Source organism: Anoplopoma fimbria, chromosome 21, assembly GCF_027596085.1.
Source record: "Anoplopoma fimbria isolate UVic2021 breed Golden Eagle Sablefish chromosome 21, Afim_UVic_2022, whole genome shotgun sequence".
Taxonomy (NCBI): Eukaryota; Metazoa; Chordata; class Actinopteri; order Perciformes; family Anoplopomatidae; genus Anoplopoma; species Anoplopoma fimbria.
In genome coordinates, this window is record NC_072469.1 from 21,985,476 (window position 1) to 22,001,215 (window position 15,740).

General features: G+C 44.4%; 3 protein-coding genes across 4 annotated transcripts; 2 read left to right on the forward strand and 1 right to left on the reverse strand.

Annotated features, from left to right (window-relative positions):
* Nucleotides 1-658: 658 nt before the first annotated feature.
* Nucleotides 659-3,720, reverse strand: rpl21 (ribosomal protein L21). Of its 2 annotated transcripts, none has more exons than XM_054622795.1 (6): nt 3,631-3,720; nt 2,880-2,958; nt 2,686-2,747; nt 2,242-2,354; nt 925-1,075; nt 659-781 (listed from the first exon to the last, which is right to left on the reverse strand). In XM_054622795.1, exons 2-6 carry the CDS (start codon nt 2,944-2,946, stop codon nt 692-694), a joined length of 483 nt encoding a protein of 160 aa, XP_054478770.1. In that variant the 5' UTR covers nt 2,947-2,958; nt 3,631-3,720; the 3' UTR covers nt 659-691. The 2 variants fall into 2 exon arrangements, with proteins under 2 accessions (XP_054478770.1, XP_054478771.1); XM_054622796.1 differs by lacking the exon at nt 3,631-3,720 and adding an exon at nt 3,525-3,547.
* A 221-nt stretch (nt 3,721-3,941) lies between these two features.
* Nucleotides 3,942-10,559, forward strand: usp12a (ubiquitin specific peptidase 12a). The gene is made up of 9 exons (XM_054622771.1): nt 3,942-4,278; nt 5,491-5,571; nt 5,667-5,880; nt 6,102-6,337; nt 6,653-6,729; nt 7,480-7,563; nt 7,693-7,890; nt 9,501-9,579; nt 9,680-10,559. The coding sequence occupies exons 1-9, from the start codon at nt 4,231-4,233 to the stop codon at nt 9,779-9,781; spliced, it is 1,119 nt and encodes a 372-aa protein (XP_054478746.1). The 5' UTR covers nt 3,942-4,230; the 3' UTR covers nt 9,782-10,559.
* Nucleotides 10,560-12,439: 1,880 nt separating this feature from the next.
* gpr12 (G protein-coupled receptor 12) lies at nt 12,440-13,465 on the forward strand. The gene has a single exon (XM_054622774.1). The coding sequence runs from the start codon at nt 12,440-12,442 to the stop codon at nt 13,463-13,465; it is 1,026 nt and encodes a 341-aa protein (XP_054478749.1).
* Nucleotides 13,466-15,740: the final 2,275 nt, after the last annotated feature.

Here is a 15,740-nt window from a genome sequence, read left to right on the forward strand (position 1 = left end):
TTGAGTGTAGCAAGACACTGGATTATTGTCTCATCTCTCTGGATCAGTTCAAGAGGAAATAAACACAATGTGGTCTAAAGATCAGTAGAATTAAGTGAAAACAGCTGTATGGATTAGTGAGACCAGGTCATTTTGCCTCATCAGATGAAAAGAATAGGTGTTGCTAATGATATTACAATGGCTTTGCTCCTTTCAACTGTCAGGGTTAATAAAGCAGCTCAATGGAAGACCGCAACAATCGCATTTCTTAACACCTATGCTTTTCATGTCTTGAGTGAAAGATAGATTTAAGTTGCTCTGCTTTAACTGATAACTGATAATTTACTTGCCAACACAGCGAGACCTAATCAGGGATATTAAGTTAAAACACATGTGTAAGGCCTTTGATTGCTGAGTCAGCGAGGATAAGTGCAAAGGTTGCTTTTTGACAGTGCAAATGAGAAAAACCTTAGTGGTCTAACAGGTCTTAGTGTGAGGACGTGAGATGCTTGTGACATGTGTGCCGGTCACTCTCAGATCGCCGGTGAAATGAATAGTGCGTTTGATTTCATTTGTCAATCAAAGGAGGAGAATCATCACTGAATGCCGGCACATCACGACCACTTAACATGATTACAAAGTTCAATATGCGTGAAAAGACGACAAAATGGCAAGCAGCGTGTGTACAAATATTTTTATTTTGGTGAGCACTTTATGCCATGAACTCATAGGGGATGGGCTCCAGCAGCTGTGGCTCGTTTTTCTTGGTGCTGACGAAGTGAGCATCACGGGGAGGAGCAGGCTGAGGAGACAAGAAAGAAGGGAATATTAGAACTGAATGACTTCCTTTCTCCAAGATTTTTTTCACAATGACAATTTTTTCTTCTGTTTAAGAAGTGGGAAACCAATAAAGTTAACCAGAGGTAATTTTGCCTAATTTCATACCTGTCGCTTCAGTTCCACCCAGCTGCCCATCTTCTTGGCCTCCATCTTTTTGCCCTCATTTGCTTTGACGCGCTGCAGGAAACTGTCTCTGCTCTTTGAGTGCTTCACATGCTCAATACGCACGTTAATCCTCTTGGCCAGGATCCTTCCCCTGTTACAAGCAAAAACATAAATTAGTCCATATTAAATAATAAACTCAAAGTAAAGCTGTTACAATATCTGCATTCATGCCTGCTGTCTCCTCAATACAACCCCAGGTCAAACAACAGGAGTTAGACTGGGGTGCTTAAGGATGAAATACTTTCCCCCATGTGAATGACCACTGAGGACATGAACAATCCAGGTGGCAAAGTGAAAATGGGGTTAAATTCCTCCCTCTAGATCAGTCGTTCACAAACTATTTCTGTCATTCCCTCTTTGGACGAAGAAAGTTTTCACTGAGTGCAGCATAACTTGCTTTGTGTGCGTGTTTGAGAGAGCAAGATGAAGAGAAGGGGGAAGGTAGTTTTTTTTAATAATAGTGACAATTTGATTGTCACAATAAAGCTTATTTGGAACAGGCCATCTAAGTCATATTTTCATTTGCTTTCTGTCAACTGAGCATGTTGCTCTTAGTCCTAAAACATTGTCCGTTTTTCTTTTTATCGTGGACAAATATCTGTCGTTCTGTAAACCTTTAGACTTTCTGAACGAACACCGTTGTTGTGATAGCAAATTTGTTAACTGTTCCGGCATCAAATATTTCCCCTGTATCGTTTGCCCAACTTTTCACACCAGCACTTTGAGAACTACTGTTCTAGAGATGGAGGGTATAAGCAGGTACACACCAAAGATTAAAGTCAGGATTTATAAATTGCAGTAAAAATGTCAAGGTTTTAATGACAAACTAAAGGATCGTAAAGAACATAGATTAACGTAGATGCACGTGCTTTTTTCCTCTTCTTCACCTTAAACGGAACACATACTTTGGTAACCATAATTGCGTTAACAGAGCTGTTTGTGGCCGCTTATGTACTAAGATTATATACAAACATTTTTTTTGCATAAAATGTTTGCCGTCTTCTTAGTCTTGATACAATAAAGGCCATATCGCCCAGCCCTAATGACACCTATCAGGATTCAGTGTGTTTAGCAATTAACTGGTCAACATATCACAAGTTGTGATCCTCTTTAACATCCTGTGTGCACTACGAGAATGGAAGTCTTTAGATAATAACTTATTGGTCTGAGGGAGTTTTAAGTCATTTGGTGTGTTCAAGCTCAAAGTTAGTTATCAACATTTAAATGTCACAAAAAAAAAAATCACTTCCTACTTACTTGACCTGCTTGTTGACAATAATGCCGACAGCATGTTGGGTTACATTGTAGACACGGCCTGTCTTGCCATGGTAGCACTTGTGAGGCATTCCTTTCTGGATGGTACCTGTACCCTGAAAAGAAAAATCACATGTTACAATTTATTCAGCAACAAAAAAAGTCACATTGTCACAAGAGTTTCAAAAGTTCTACAGTGAATTTAAATAAAGCTCTCATTAGCAAACTTCGCTCCAATTCAGAAAATTGCTCGGCACATTTCCAAAGTCCATAAAATTGCTGGAACGATTAAATTATTGTGTTGGACAAATGATGGACCACAATATCTTCAAAGGAACCCTTTATGTTATTCTATGTATGCATGTTTACCAGTCCTGTTCATACAAATGTCTCAATGTGCAGTCTGAATTAATGCCCACCCGATCAAGGACCCAGGCTGCGACTTACCTTGATGTCAACGATGTCGCCCTTCTTGTAGATGCGCATGTATGTAGACAGGGGAATTGGGCCTGTGAAGAAAATGCAACAAATCAATTAATGCCATTTTGCAACACACTTGGCAGCAATTCTAAATACCAAAAGGGGACTGCACTCAAAATTGCTGTCATATATAAAATGCTTCCATTTCACCGTGTACTCACCATGCTTGCGGAATGGTCTGCTGAACATGTACCTGGTCCCCCTCCTCTTGCCTCTGGTGTTCGTCATGATGCCTGATTACTGAGAGAAAATACAATCCAGTTAGTCATGAACCAAATTGACTTTCGATGTATTTTGCATTTGTTGAACAAATGTTTCCATTATACTCTACTATATTTTTTTTCTCAATGTACCACACAATAATGGGAACAGTCATAAAGTTAAGACCCATAACCCATTAACATTGGGCCCTGACCCAAGTTAGCTGTCACAACTAAACATGAGCTCAGTGTGAAGAACACAGAATGTGTATTTATCCCCATCACATGCACATGTGGGATGGTTTTCATCCATTTGGTGCAACACATAACAAAGATGCTAATTGCAATGACTGACTAGGAGAATATGTTTAAGTAAAGGCTCCCAAAGACACACATGTCAATCCACTAGGCAGCACCGTATTTGCAATGTTAAGGTTTAGTTTAAAAAAGGTCGAAAATCCACCACAAATGCCATATTACACGCGTTACGGCGGGTCCACGGATGGTGCTGTCTGCTAGGCCCACATGGAGAGCCACGCTGCAGGTCCCCGCTGACATTAAACGGAAGATACACCTCAATACAACGTGTTTTAAAGCTTTACTAACCCACTGAGATATAAGGGAACTCTGCAGGACAGATGTGGATCTAACTATGCACGAATAATACCGTATTAAGGTAGAAAATAACATTTAACAGGGAGAGGATCTTACCCCCGGTCTCTACAAGATGGCGGGTGCGGCGGAAAGAGAGATTGAAAGACCCCAAGCTCCGCCTAGTGCCCGTCTGCAGCCTGTGGGGCAGGCCGCGATACCGCCTGAACCAAATACATTCACTGTTTAATACGCTGGTCTCTGGTTATGATGTAAAACGTGTCTGTGATTTTAGAGTTTAATGTTGACCTCAATCTACTTAATTACAAGAAAGGAAAAAAAATGGAGAGATGCTGATAATACAATAATTGTTTATAAAAAAGAAATAATCGCAGATATTTTTTTCACCGCTATTTGTAATGCGCATGCGCGAAACATCCGAGAGGCTAAGCTTTATTTTTTTAAGGTTATGTATAGTTTCACGTTACTTTATCACATATTTTGACATTATATAACTTGGCTTTGACTACTGGGCTTTTATTAGAGTGTCTGAATGTGCGACAGCTTATAACCCGGGACAAAGAGACCCGTTTACTGCCCGCTGTCCGGGAGCAACGGAAGCCGGAAGCACCGAGCAGGGAACGCTCTCGCTTCTCTGCAGCCTTCGGACCGTCCGTCGCTCAGCAGTATCTCGTCGGTGGTTGAAGATGGCGCTAGCCGAATGGAAATCCTAATGACAGTCTCCAAGTTTGCCTCTTTTTGTACCATGGTGAGTGCTCTGCGGGATGTACGGTCTTCAGCCGGGACACACGGGGCCGCGGCGGCTCTCTGGCCGGCCTTTACACCGAGAGATGACTCATTAACGGGTCATTCTGGAGCCGGGGCCAGCCAGCGGACACCCACTGTCATTATCATCATTATCATCATTATCATCATTATCATCATTATTATTGATGATTACAGACTCTCATTGTGCATGTATGTGTTAGACACTGAGCACAGCCTCGTCCAGAGCAGTGACAGTGCACCTGCTGCAGCTAGCTAGCTAACTAGCTCACTAACTAGCTCACTAACTAGCTCACTAGCTAGCTACTCCCCCATGCTAACCCCCCTACTGAACGCTGGTGGGTTGTGTGCCCTGTGTCCTCTAACCCGGGAGGAACCGTGCTAAACACACGCAGTGTGCGTGTTCGGCCTTTGCGACCAGCCTGTTAACCGGTGACGTCACCAGCTGGAGCTGCGCAGTTGTCGTCTCTGCAGTCTGTGACTGTCTACAGACGCTCTGTAACACATGCATAGTCCTTTTATCATTTAAAGACAACATCTGCGTTTTTAAGTTATTTCTGTTCTACATTTAAAATCCTTTTTGGGGTTATCTAGCACCAGCCTTTGACAGCCCAGTTATACTGGCAGGTAAAGGTGATGCTTTTAGCTATAATGGCATTAAAGGCTGCAGTGGAGGTGGGAGAGGATTGTTCCTAGTCTTTGGAGTTTTTAAGCATCCGTTGTTTTTTTTGTTTTGTTTTAGCCCTGCAACTGGTTCCATTACATTACATTACATTACAGTCATTTAGCAGACGCTTTTATCCAAAGTGACTTACAGGAAGTGTGTTCAACATAGGTATTCAAGAGAACTACTAGTCACCAGAAGTCATAAGTGCATCTCCTTTCTTAAACAAGCATCTAAAAGCATAAACCAGAGCAAAAGTATAGTGCAGAGGCAAACTAATACGAATACAATAAGTGCTAATAGCGGAAGGCTCAGCTCTTGGTAGTACTTCTTGAGCTCAGGGTAGTGCTTCTCGAGCTCAGGGTAGTACTTCTTGATTTCCTATTGAAATGCTTGTTGCCATCCAATTTGGCAATTCCTAACTGATTCAGTAGTGGTGTTGGTGTGTATTTGACATTGTTTATTATGGCTGAACTAAAATATGTTTTGTTTTATCAAAAGAAAACTATTTTTTTGATTGTGCAATTACAGGGCGCCAATGCCTCTGCTCTGGAGAAAGAGATTGGATCGGAGCAGTTTCCGGTCAACGAGCACTACTTTGGCCTTGTCAATGTAAGTGACTGATGCGCTAGTGCAGATTCACTGTATTGTATACATCTCGACTTCTTGACTGGTACCAACACTGATTCGACATTTGTTTTTTTTAGTTTGGAAACACCTGCTACTGCAACTCGGTGCTGCAGGCTCTGTACTTCTGCCGACCGTTTCGGGAGAAGATCTTGGCGTACCGCAGTCAGCCTCGGAGAAAGGAGAACCTGCTCACCTGCCTGGCCGACCTGTTTCACAGTATTGCCAACCAAAAGAGGAAAGTGGGCGTCATACCACCCAAGAAGTTCATCACACGGCTTCGCAAAGAGAATGGTGAGAGGAAACTGATACATTTAGGGAGTTTGGTGTGATCCAAAGAGGCTATAGCAGAGTGACAAATCAACAAGTTATAAATCCATTATCATTTTGTTTCCCCTTGTTGGCTGCTGAATCCTGCAGAGCTTTAAAACACTAGAAGACTCTGAAGTACCTGCTGAATATGTAAAATAGCTGAATTGGAACTCTAAAGTCTCTCTCTGCACTTCCTTCCTCAGAGCTGTTTGACAATTACATGCAGCAGGATGCCCATGAATTCCTGAACTACCTGCTCAACACCATCGCAGATTTGCTTCAGGAGGAGAGAAAGCAGGACAAGACCAACGGCCGCCTTGCCAACGGCACGTTGGACTCTCAGAACAACAACAGCAATGCCACGCCCGCTCCAACCTGGGTCCATGAGATCTTCCAAGGCACTCTGACCAATGAGACACGCTGCCTTACCTGTGAAACGGTAAGACGCCTCACTGCTGTTTTCACATGGGGGGGAAGTTTAAGTGGCTTACACCAAACGTCTTTTTATTGTGTGTCACCAGAGTCTTGTTTAAACATGTTTTAAAGTCCTGCTGCTGAGGGATTATATAACATGCACCGATGCAGCTTCCTGGCACAAGTATAGAGAAAAGCTTAGGTTGTTTGTGCTTTAGCTCCTGTCAGTTTAAGTGTAAACAATGTTTAAGGAAAATACAATAGAACCGCAGCCCTGTGTTATTTTATTCCAAGTTTAGTTGCTTTTAGCTTACGTTGATGTCTGTTTTTTTCTCTTCAGATAAGCAGCAAAGATGAGGATTTTCTGGACCTCTCTGTGGATGTAGAACAGAATACCTCCATCACGCACTGCCTCAGGTACATTTACAACATGTAGAAAAAGAGCTGAAGCCTGTATAATAGCTGATTAACAGAGAAAAAATTGGCAACTCATTAAATTAAAGAAGTGTTTTTCAAGCAAAAATGTAAAACATTTGATGGTTCCAGCTTCTCTAAAGTGCTTCCTTTTTTTTTGTCTTAAATTATAATAAAGAAAATGTCTTTCGGTTTTGGACTGTTGGTTAGACAAAAAAAAAAGAAGAAGCTATTTCAAGTTATCACCCCGGGCTCAGGCAGACTGTAATGGACATGTTTCACTATTTTTAGATGTTTGAATGACGACACGATTGATTCATGGAGAAAATCTAAATCAGATGAATCTTTTTATGAAAATGCAATCCTGGTTACGAATTTCGTTTCAAGATGTTGTAGCCCCCCATTTTGATGAATACAAAAATGATCAAATGTTTACTAGCACTATGGAACTAAACACTGTTGAATGGCATTGAGGCTTTTACTTGCAAAGTAGAAACATATTTAGTTGCAATCTGTGGTATGGTTGTAACGTTTTTATGTATTTTTGTTATGAAGAAGATGGCATAAAGCGCTCTTAACATGATATGTTTGTTTGAGGCTTCTGGGTTTTTAATGAGAATGAACAATGCACTCTGTTCTGTGTGTGTGTCCTTCACCACACTGCATGCAGTGTTTTTGAAATTGAATCATTCATTTGTTGATGTGGACCTCAGATTCTTTTTATTGATTCATTCTCTTTGTGGCTCCTCTCAGAGGTTTCAGTAATACAGAGACACTGTGCAGTGAGTACAAATACTACTGTGAAGAATGTAGAAGCAAGCAGGAGGCACACAAGAGGTCAGTACACAGGTTTATTCTGATTTTCTTTTATTATTGTTTTTGCTTTTTTAGGTGTTTGTTAATACATTTCTGCGTGTGGTTTGGAATTAAGATATTGAGTCTGCCTCTGTAATGTTTGTGACGTAGGATGCGTGTTAAGAAGCTGCCAATGATCTTGGCTCTGCACCTGAAGCGCTTTAAGTACATGGAGCAGCTGCAGCGCTACACCAAGCTGTCCTATCGCGTCGTCTTTCCTCTGGAGCTCCGCCTCTTCAACACCTCCGGGGACGCCACCAACCCTGAGAGGCTCTACGACCTGGTCGCTGTGGTGGTGCATTGTGGGAGGTGCGTAGGTGATCACACAGCCAGAACGCTACACTTTTATAACCGTCTCCACAGCAACCAGAGACAGGCAGACCATTTATTGTTCTAATAATAAAATGCATTTGAACCCGTTGGTGCAGGAATAGAGGTACATTAGAGTCTGAATCACACCCAGCAGGAGAGAACACTGACCCTCATCCATCATTGTTTGGCTGAGATGCACTTTTTGCTAGTGCCGCTTTTGACCCAGTGTGAGTGGGCGTTTAGTCTGTCTGTGTTTATACAAGGTGTTCCCCTGCTTTTCACACTGTGCATGCTGAAACAGACTCCCACACTGCATGAATAGAAATAATTATTTAAACTTATTTGAAGTCCCACTGATGTCATTTACCCGTCCAGATCTAGTTTTTTTTACTCCCATTTCGGCTCCCTTTTAGCTGGGTTATTTTCAGAGCAGGCAGACGTATAATGAAATTGATGTCATGATTTTTAGGCCACGTATCATCAGGGATTTCAGCTAACATAATGTCATGAAATCGCTTTAATAAAACAGTATATTGAATACTGCTTCAACGGAAAGAAATACCCTCATGACATGGCATGAGACACTATAGTAAAGACCTTAATACTACTTGTGTCCTGATACAGGCTTTATGAAAATATGCTCACACAAAATTTAACAGCTGGCAATTTGAATGTATTCATCAATCTTAAATTGGCTACAAAAAGCACTGCAATAGAAGTATATTAATAAAACAAACTGATTTTTGAGAAGTGGCAAACTTATTTTACTTTGGTGCTCTGTGTTATATTCTTCCTTTTTTGTTACTGCTGTCTATTATAGAAAGCTGATAATAACTTCAATGTAAAGTGTAGATTTAGAAGTCAAAGTAACGAGGGTTAGTCAGGTTATTAATTAAGGAGTTCCACATTTTTAACACCTTTTTAGTATTTGGATCAGTTTAACACGAGTTAGGGTAAGAATGCAGATGCCTATTGGAATGTGGGAGGACCTCATAGTGAACGTAAGCAATGCCTATTATGCTGTTGCTTGTTGGTTAATTCCTTCATGTTGGAAAATAAATAAATCCTGTTAGAAATCAACTGAACAATGCCAGTATTGTTCTAAAATATGCAAATTGTGATACAAACAATACAGAGTTAAGTTTTACTTTTATCTTTAATTATTTGTATTTGTCTGATGCTTACACATTACATATTACTATTTCAGTGCATATTGATCACAGCTGGAAACACTGAACAACGTTTTGATATAGAATTTGGTCAACATAGCCCAGCTCCAGTGTTTCCTCTGTCAGATTCAGTGCGTTTAATAGCCTGAGCCAGGAGATGTTAACCATGTAACACGTTTTTGTTCACAGCTGCACAGACTTGTGTTTCATTAAAGGCCCGTACACCCACACGGCTGTTTCATCATAGGCCGGTTAGAGGAATGTCAATCAAACATAGTGTTTACACGCTTGCACAGTCCTGCAAAGGAGTCTAATCAGGCAAAACAAATGGAAACACCTGTGTGGGTGGGCCCCGGTGTGTAGGGCCTTTTTTAAAGTCCAAGTAATAATATCACAGTAGTTAAATTCACTCTAATAAAGTGTTTTATTATTTTTCAGTGGTCCGAACAGGGGTCACTACATTGCCATTGTGAAAAGTCATGACTTTTGGTTGCTGTTTGATGATGATATTGTAGAGGTAAGTAACTTCATTTGTATTTACATTTCATTTAGTATTCACAGTACTTTTTTTCAGGGTTTTTTTAACCCCGCTGTATATCTTCTTTCTGTTCTTGTAGAAAATCGATGCACAGGCCATAGAAGAATTCTACGGTCTCACTTCTGAAATCTCCAAGAACTCTGAGTCCGGCTACATCCTCTTCTACCAGTCCAGAGACTAAACGTGGATCCCAGTGTTTTACCACAGAAACCAGAAGAAATGCTCCCTTCCCTCTTTATGAGGAGCAGCGGACTATAAACAGGCCACAGCGGCCCGCGTGGTGTCACACCTGCCCGCACAGCTGTATTTAATTCTTGTGCTTTTACGCGCTCGGCGCTGCAGCTCAGCCGTGGAAGATCCTCCTACTTAACAGCTGTTCCTCCTCCTGCCCCTCTGTGTCCTTCCCTCTCCACCTCGCCCCCCTCCACTCTGGCTGGACGCTGCTGCTGCCTGGACAATGAGACGATAATGAATGAAAAAACTGTGTCAAGATTGTTTTTAAAAAGACGTTGAATGAGGGTTGTACAGATATTGGTTGGTCGTATGAGTGGCATATTAGCTTTTTTTCCTTGGGTGTGGGGTTGAATGGGTATTTAATAATTCATATGATGTTAACATCTGCCTGGCGTCTTCACCCCCCACACTGTTCATTCTGCACTGGGATTTACCGAGAGTGGATCATATTTTTGATCAAAGACGTAAAGGGAGGATGGGTGGGGGGAGGGGTGAGTGTCCCACTTAAGGGACCCGCTGGGCTGTGTATTTCTACAGTGTACAGAATGGTATTTGTATAAATATAACAAGAAGATAATATTATCATTGGAAAATTGTTAGACGAAGATGTATTAACACTATGGTGCACTTTTGATACCGTTTTGTAGGTGTTGGCAAGTTTAATGTGAGGGTTTGCTTGAGAAAAAAAAAAAAAAAAAAAAAAAAAAGGCCTGTTGTAAAGCGATTATTTTCTGTTTTAAAGAAAAAAGAAATAAAGCCAGTAAGATTGAGGCAGAGTGTGCTCTCCTGTCTGTGTCCTACAGGTGCGCACTGATGACTCATAGGAGCTCAACAGCGCCCCGCAGCGGTGTAACCTGGTACTCCTGCTCTCCTACTGCAACAGGAGCTATTTCTAAATCCATTCAGACCCATTAAGCAGGTGCTCTGCAAAAAAACAACTCACACAACCGATATTAATGCTCCAGCAACAAGTCACAAATCACCAGTTCCTCATCGGCAGAGGTCTGTTGGAGGCAGTGCTGTAAGGATGAGGAGGAGGAGGACAGAGGAGGAGGGAGGAGGAGGAGGGAGGAGGTGACATACATCAGGGCTGCTGTTAATAGCACAGACAGGACCAGAATAGAACGGCGTCGCAGGAGGAAAAGAGAGTCTCTGCGTCCAGCATCTCCAAACACCACAGCAGAACACCTGAACACCTGCACAGTTTAACACACAGCAGAACACCTGCACAGTTTAAATGCGTTGTGCAGCGTCGGTGCACGGGAGACAACAAGGTCACTGAAATATATATACTATAATATAATATAATATAATATACTATAATATAATACTGACATATACAGCCCAGATACCTGGACCCGTGTTCCTCCCTGAGACAGCAGGGACTAGACATTCAGCCGGTCTCTGGTGGTCCGGCCCGGTCTCCTCCTCCCTCTCCTCCTCCTCCTCCTCCCCTCCTCCTCCCTCTCTCCTCCTCCTCCTCCTCTCTCCTCTCCTCCTCCTCCCTCCTCCTCCTCCTCCTCCTCCTCCTCCTCCTCCTTCCTCCTCCCTCCTCCTCCTCCTCCTCCTCCTCCTCCTCCTCCTCCTCCTCCTCCTCCTCCTCCTCCTCTGCACAGCCGCAGTCCAGGCTGTGCGCCGTTAACTGTAGAGCCGCTCCATCTCTTTGCTCATTCTTCCATCAATCCTCCGCTTTCAGGCAGAGAGGACCAGCCTCCCTCCCTCCCTCCCCTCCTCCCCTCTCCTCTCCGGGCTGCACCATCCTTATCGGTATAACATGGCAGTACACGGCTCTGCTTGTTCCACCTAGACGGGAAGTGTCACCTCACAGAGTCAAGGTAGGCAGGAATGGGATTATTGAGCATCCTTCATGTAAGGAAGAAAAAAAAAATGTAGTCTGTTTTTTTTTCTCCCTTCTGCTGACGTGGAGCAGCCGCTGTGTTGCTCTGATGCAAGGTGCAGAGGAGGTGAAGCATCACCATATGGTCACCAGTGAGATGCGGTGTCTTCTGCTATGTAAAAGCGGCACTTTGGTCTCTGACAGCGGCGTGAATGATCTCACAGTGCCGGTGTGTCAATGACTCAGAAGAAGGGTGGCCTGAAATTTGCAACAAAGCCTGCTTTGTTTTTTTTCCTGTTATGTTCTTTTCATTTCCCTTGTTCATTAATTACGCCACTCACCTGAGGTGTCCCCTATAGGCCTGTTAAACAGACACTGTGTGTAATTCCCAGAGGAAAATGCATGAACTGTCTGGAAGCTTTACATTTCCATTTCTATTGCTGTGCAGGGTTTTAATCATCTAAAAGAGGGAGAACCATAAAGACATTGAATCGTTTTGCTGTAGTTCAAGGTTTTTCGTTCATAATGTGCATTCACAGGCATGCATACAGTACCGCGGGCTGATCTTTTGATCTTGATTGTGACATTTGTAGAATGAGTAACTCTGCTGTCTTAAAATGAACACAAACCCAGCGGTGTGCACAAAGGTGGGGTGTGGGCAAGAGGGACTTGTGACCTGTCGACCTTATTGGTTTGGTTTAGAAATTCTATCCGGCTAAGATATCATAACAGGTTGCTTGTTTGTGTCAATTTCAGACGGGGGCTAGAATGAGCGAAGAGCCACCTGCCACCTCCAGCTGGCTGACCCCTGACCCCACATCATGGGCCAGCGGAGGTGGGGGACCGACGGACAACAGCACCGGCCTGGGGATGTTTCCAGAGGACTCCCTCCCGCCCAGCCAGTTGCCCCTGCTGATCAACCCCTGGGACATTGTGCTGTGCACGTCTGGGACTCTGATCGCCTGTGAGAACGCCCTGGTGGTGCTGGTGATCTGGCAGAACCCGGCGCTCAGAGCTCCCATGTTCCTGCTGATCGGCAGCCTGGCGCTGGCCGACCTACTGGCCGGCCTGGGCCTGGTGCTCCACTTCACCTGTGCCTACTTGCTCCAATCCGACTCGGCCCAGTTGCTGACCGTGGGCCTGGTGGTGGCCTCCTTCTCCGCCTCCGTCTTCAGCCTGCTGGCCATCACCATTGACCGCTACCTGTCGCTGTACTATGCCCTCACCTACAACTCGGAGCGGACGGCGGCCTTCACCTACACCATGCTGGTGCTTCTGTGGGGCCTCTCCCTGTGTCTGGGCCTGCTGCCGGTCACGGGGGTCAACTGCCTGGCAGAGGAGGCCACGTGCAGCGTGGTGCGACCTCTCACGAAGAACAACATCGCCGTGCTGTCCGTCTCCTTCCTGCTGCTCTTCGGCCTCATGCTGCAACTCTACGTCCAGATCTGCAAAATCGTGATGCGCCACGCTCACCAGATCGCCCTCCAGCACCACTTCCTGGCTGCCACACCCCACTACGTCACAACGCGGAAGGGCGTGTCCACCTTGGCAATCATCCTGGGTACCTTTGCCGCCTGCTGGATGCCGTTCACGGTCTACTCTCTCATCGCTGACTACACCTACCCTCCCCTCTACACCTACGCCACGCTGGTGCCTGCCACCTACAACTCCGTCATCAACCCGGTCATCTACGCCTTCAGGAACCAGGAGATCCAGAAGGCGCTGTGGCTGGTGTGCTGCGGCTGTATTCCTGCCAGCGTGGCCCACCGTGCACGGACCCCCAGTGACGTCTGACCAAGCAGACCCAGGTGGGAAGAGAGAGGCGCCCTGAGTCAGCTCTGCTCCTCACTGGATCTGACTGGTGTCAAAGAGAGCAGCAGCCGGGAAGCTCCGGGGAAGTGGCAGACGGCCGTGGCTTCAGCTCTGGCTTGAGATGTTTCTGGCAGAGGCAGTTTAGTTTGTTATGCACAGCCCACCTGGATGGATGGCGTGTTTTTGTCTTTGTTACATTCACCATAGGGCAAGGTGTCTCACTGTCTTCCCCAGTAAGGGCGGCCACTGCGCGGGGCAGCATCCCGCATCCCCCCCCTCCTGTTCAGCCGGTGCCACGCCCTTCCTCTGTTCTGCAGAGAGCGTGAGTGCCTCACATGTTACAGGCAGCAGCTGTATATACATTGTGCATGTAGTTAACAGCAGTGGACCTTTGGTTGACACGTGCTTGTTCTTTTTTTTTTTTTCTTCAAATAGGGAGGGATAATTACTGTGCCCCCTGTGCGTGCGTGCGTAAAAGCGCACAGATTTACTAGGGAGTGTGTGCGGTGCAAAGAGGGGAGAAAGAGAACGGGGGATTACGTCTGCAGCAGCATCCCGGTGCTCTGCAGCAGCATCCCGGTGCTCTGCTGCTGCTCTCTGAACGGAGAGCTATAAATAGAGCCGGCGCTCTCTGATCCGCGCCCTGCGTCCTCCACAGACGCCGGGGGAAGAAATGAAGCCGGTTCTTCTTCCCCTTAGCCTTTCCAAATTTGTCTTCTTTTCTCTCCGGATTTGTGTCTGAAAGTGTTTGAGTTCATCTCGCCAGTGGGAGGCTCGCAACAAAGCCCCCTGAGACTCCACCATTAACCCCTCCTCCATCTTTATCATTGACGGAGGCACCAACCCGAATAGAAGCCTGTCGGATTATGTAACAACCTACATCCCTCCTCTTTCACCTTTTGAATAGAGATTGCCTAAGGCTTAGTGAATGTCTGGAAATTGTTATATAATGTGTAATCACAATTTAATTGAGAAACTCCACCAATTTGAACAATCATTTGAATTATAAAGTACTTCTTTAAAACACACAAAATCAATTGTAGTATCCCTAAAGGAATTATAAAGGATATTAAAATACTTAACTAGATTTTTTGGAATGAAATCTGCTAAATCTGAATGTGATTCCATTTATTTGAACACCAACCACATATCTGATCTACACGCTTGACTTCAGTGTAATTTGCATGCAACAAGCACAGATGCCCTCAGTTCAGTGTGGTAGGTCACATTTGCAGCTACAGGCCATGTGACATGGTACCCTGATGTCATCATGACCCTGATACTTTGGTTTTTCTACACAGTGTACCTCACATGTATCACATTGAATGAGCTAATCATCACTTGATGGTCACAAGAGTTGCACCCTTTTTGAAAATGAGGATTTTTTAAAAATGTTTTGCTGTAAAGTGCGGATAAGTTTGAAGTTCAGAGGCTCTGCTTTGATCGTGAAGTGTGGTTCAATGGTAGTCCGAATCACAACACTACCAGCTGCTCTGAGTTAATCCTCCATTAGTTTTTGATCTCACAATTAGTTTGCAAACCCGACAAACATGCACGCTAATTCCTCACTCCTTCATATCTTGTCAGCAATAACTAGCCTATGAATGGTAGTTATTTAGCAATACTCAGACAGCAATAACATCCACCTCCCACCATTACTTCTTCTGGCAGCGTTAAGTACCATAGTGGCCGCTCAGGTGGGGATGTGTTGTAGTGAATGTGCTCAGTGAGCTACAAGGGATCTTCAAATAGGTGGTAGGATAATCACTCCTGGGCTGAAAAAAGTGGATGAGATCAAACGACTCAATTGTCACAGTGACATCACTGCCTAATTCCTCCGCAATGCTTTTAAAATTTGGCTTTGATCATTTTTCACACCAAAAAAGGTGAAATCTAATCATTTATTTGTTGCCTCTGCCTTTTTTCTAAGCATATGAACCGTCCTAAGTGTCGTAACCTCAAGTCTCAGTACGTGATTTGGGACTGTGTTTTCGTGCATACGGTATGAGTTGCATGGCCTCTGGGTGTGTGCATGTGTTTGTCACTGTGTGTGTGTGTGTGTGTGTGGTAAAACGGTGTCTGAGGGATGTGACTCCCCTGTCGACCCCCTGACCTTGGAGGTTAATGCTGTCAGTCTTCCTGTCAATTCTGTGAGAAGTGGCCTCGTTACGTCTTTGTAGAGCTTGTTTCAGGAGAGGTAGGACTCAGACGTGGAAGCTCCAGGACTTCAAGCCAAAGTGAAACGGACTCACTGGGA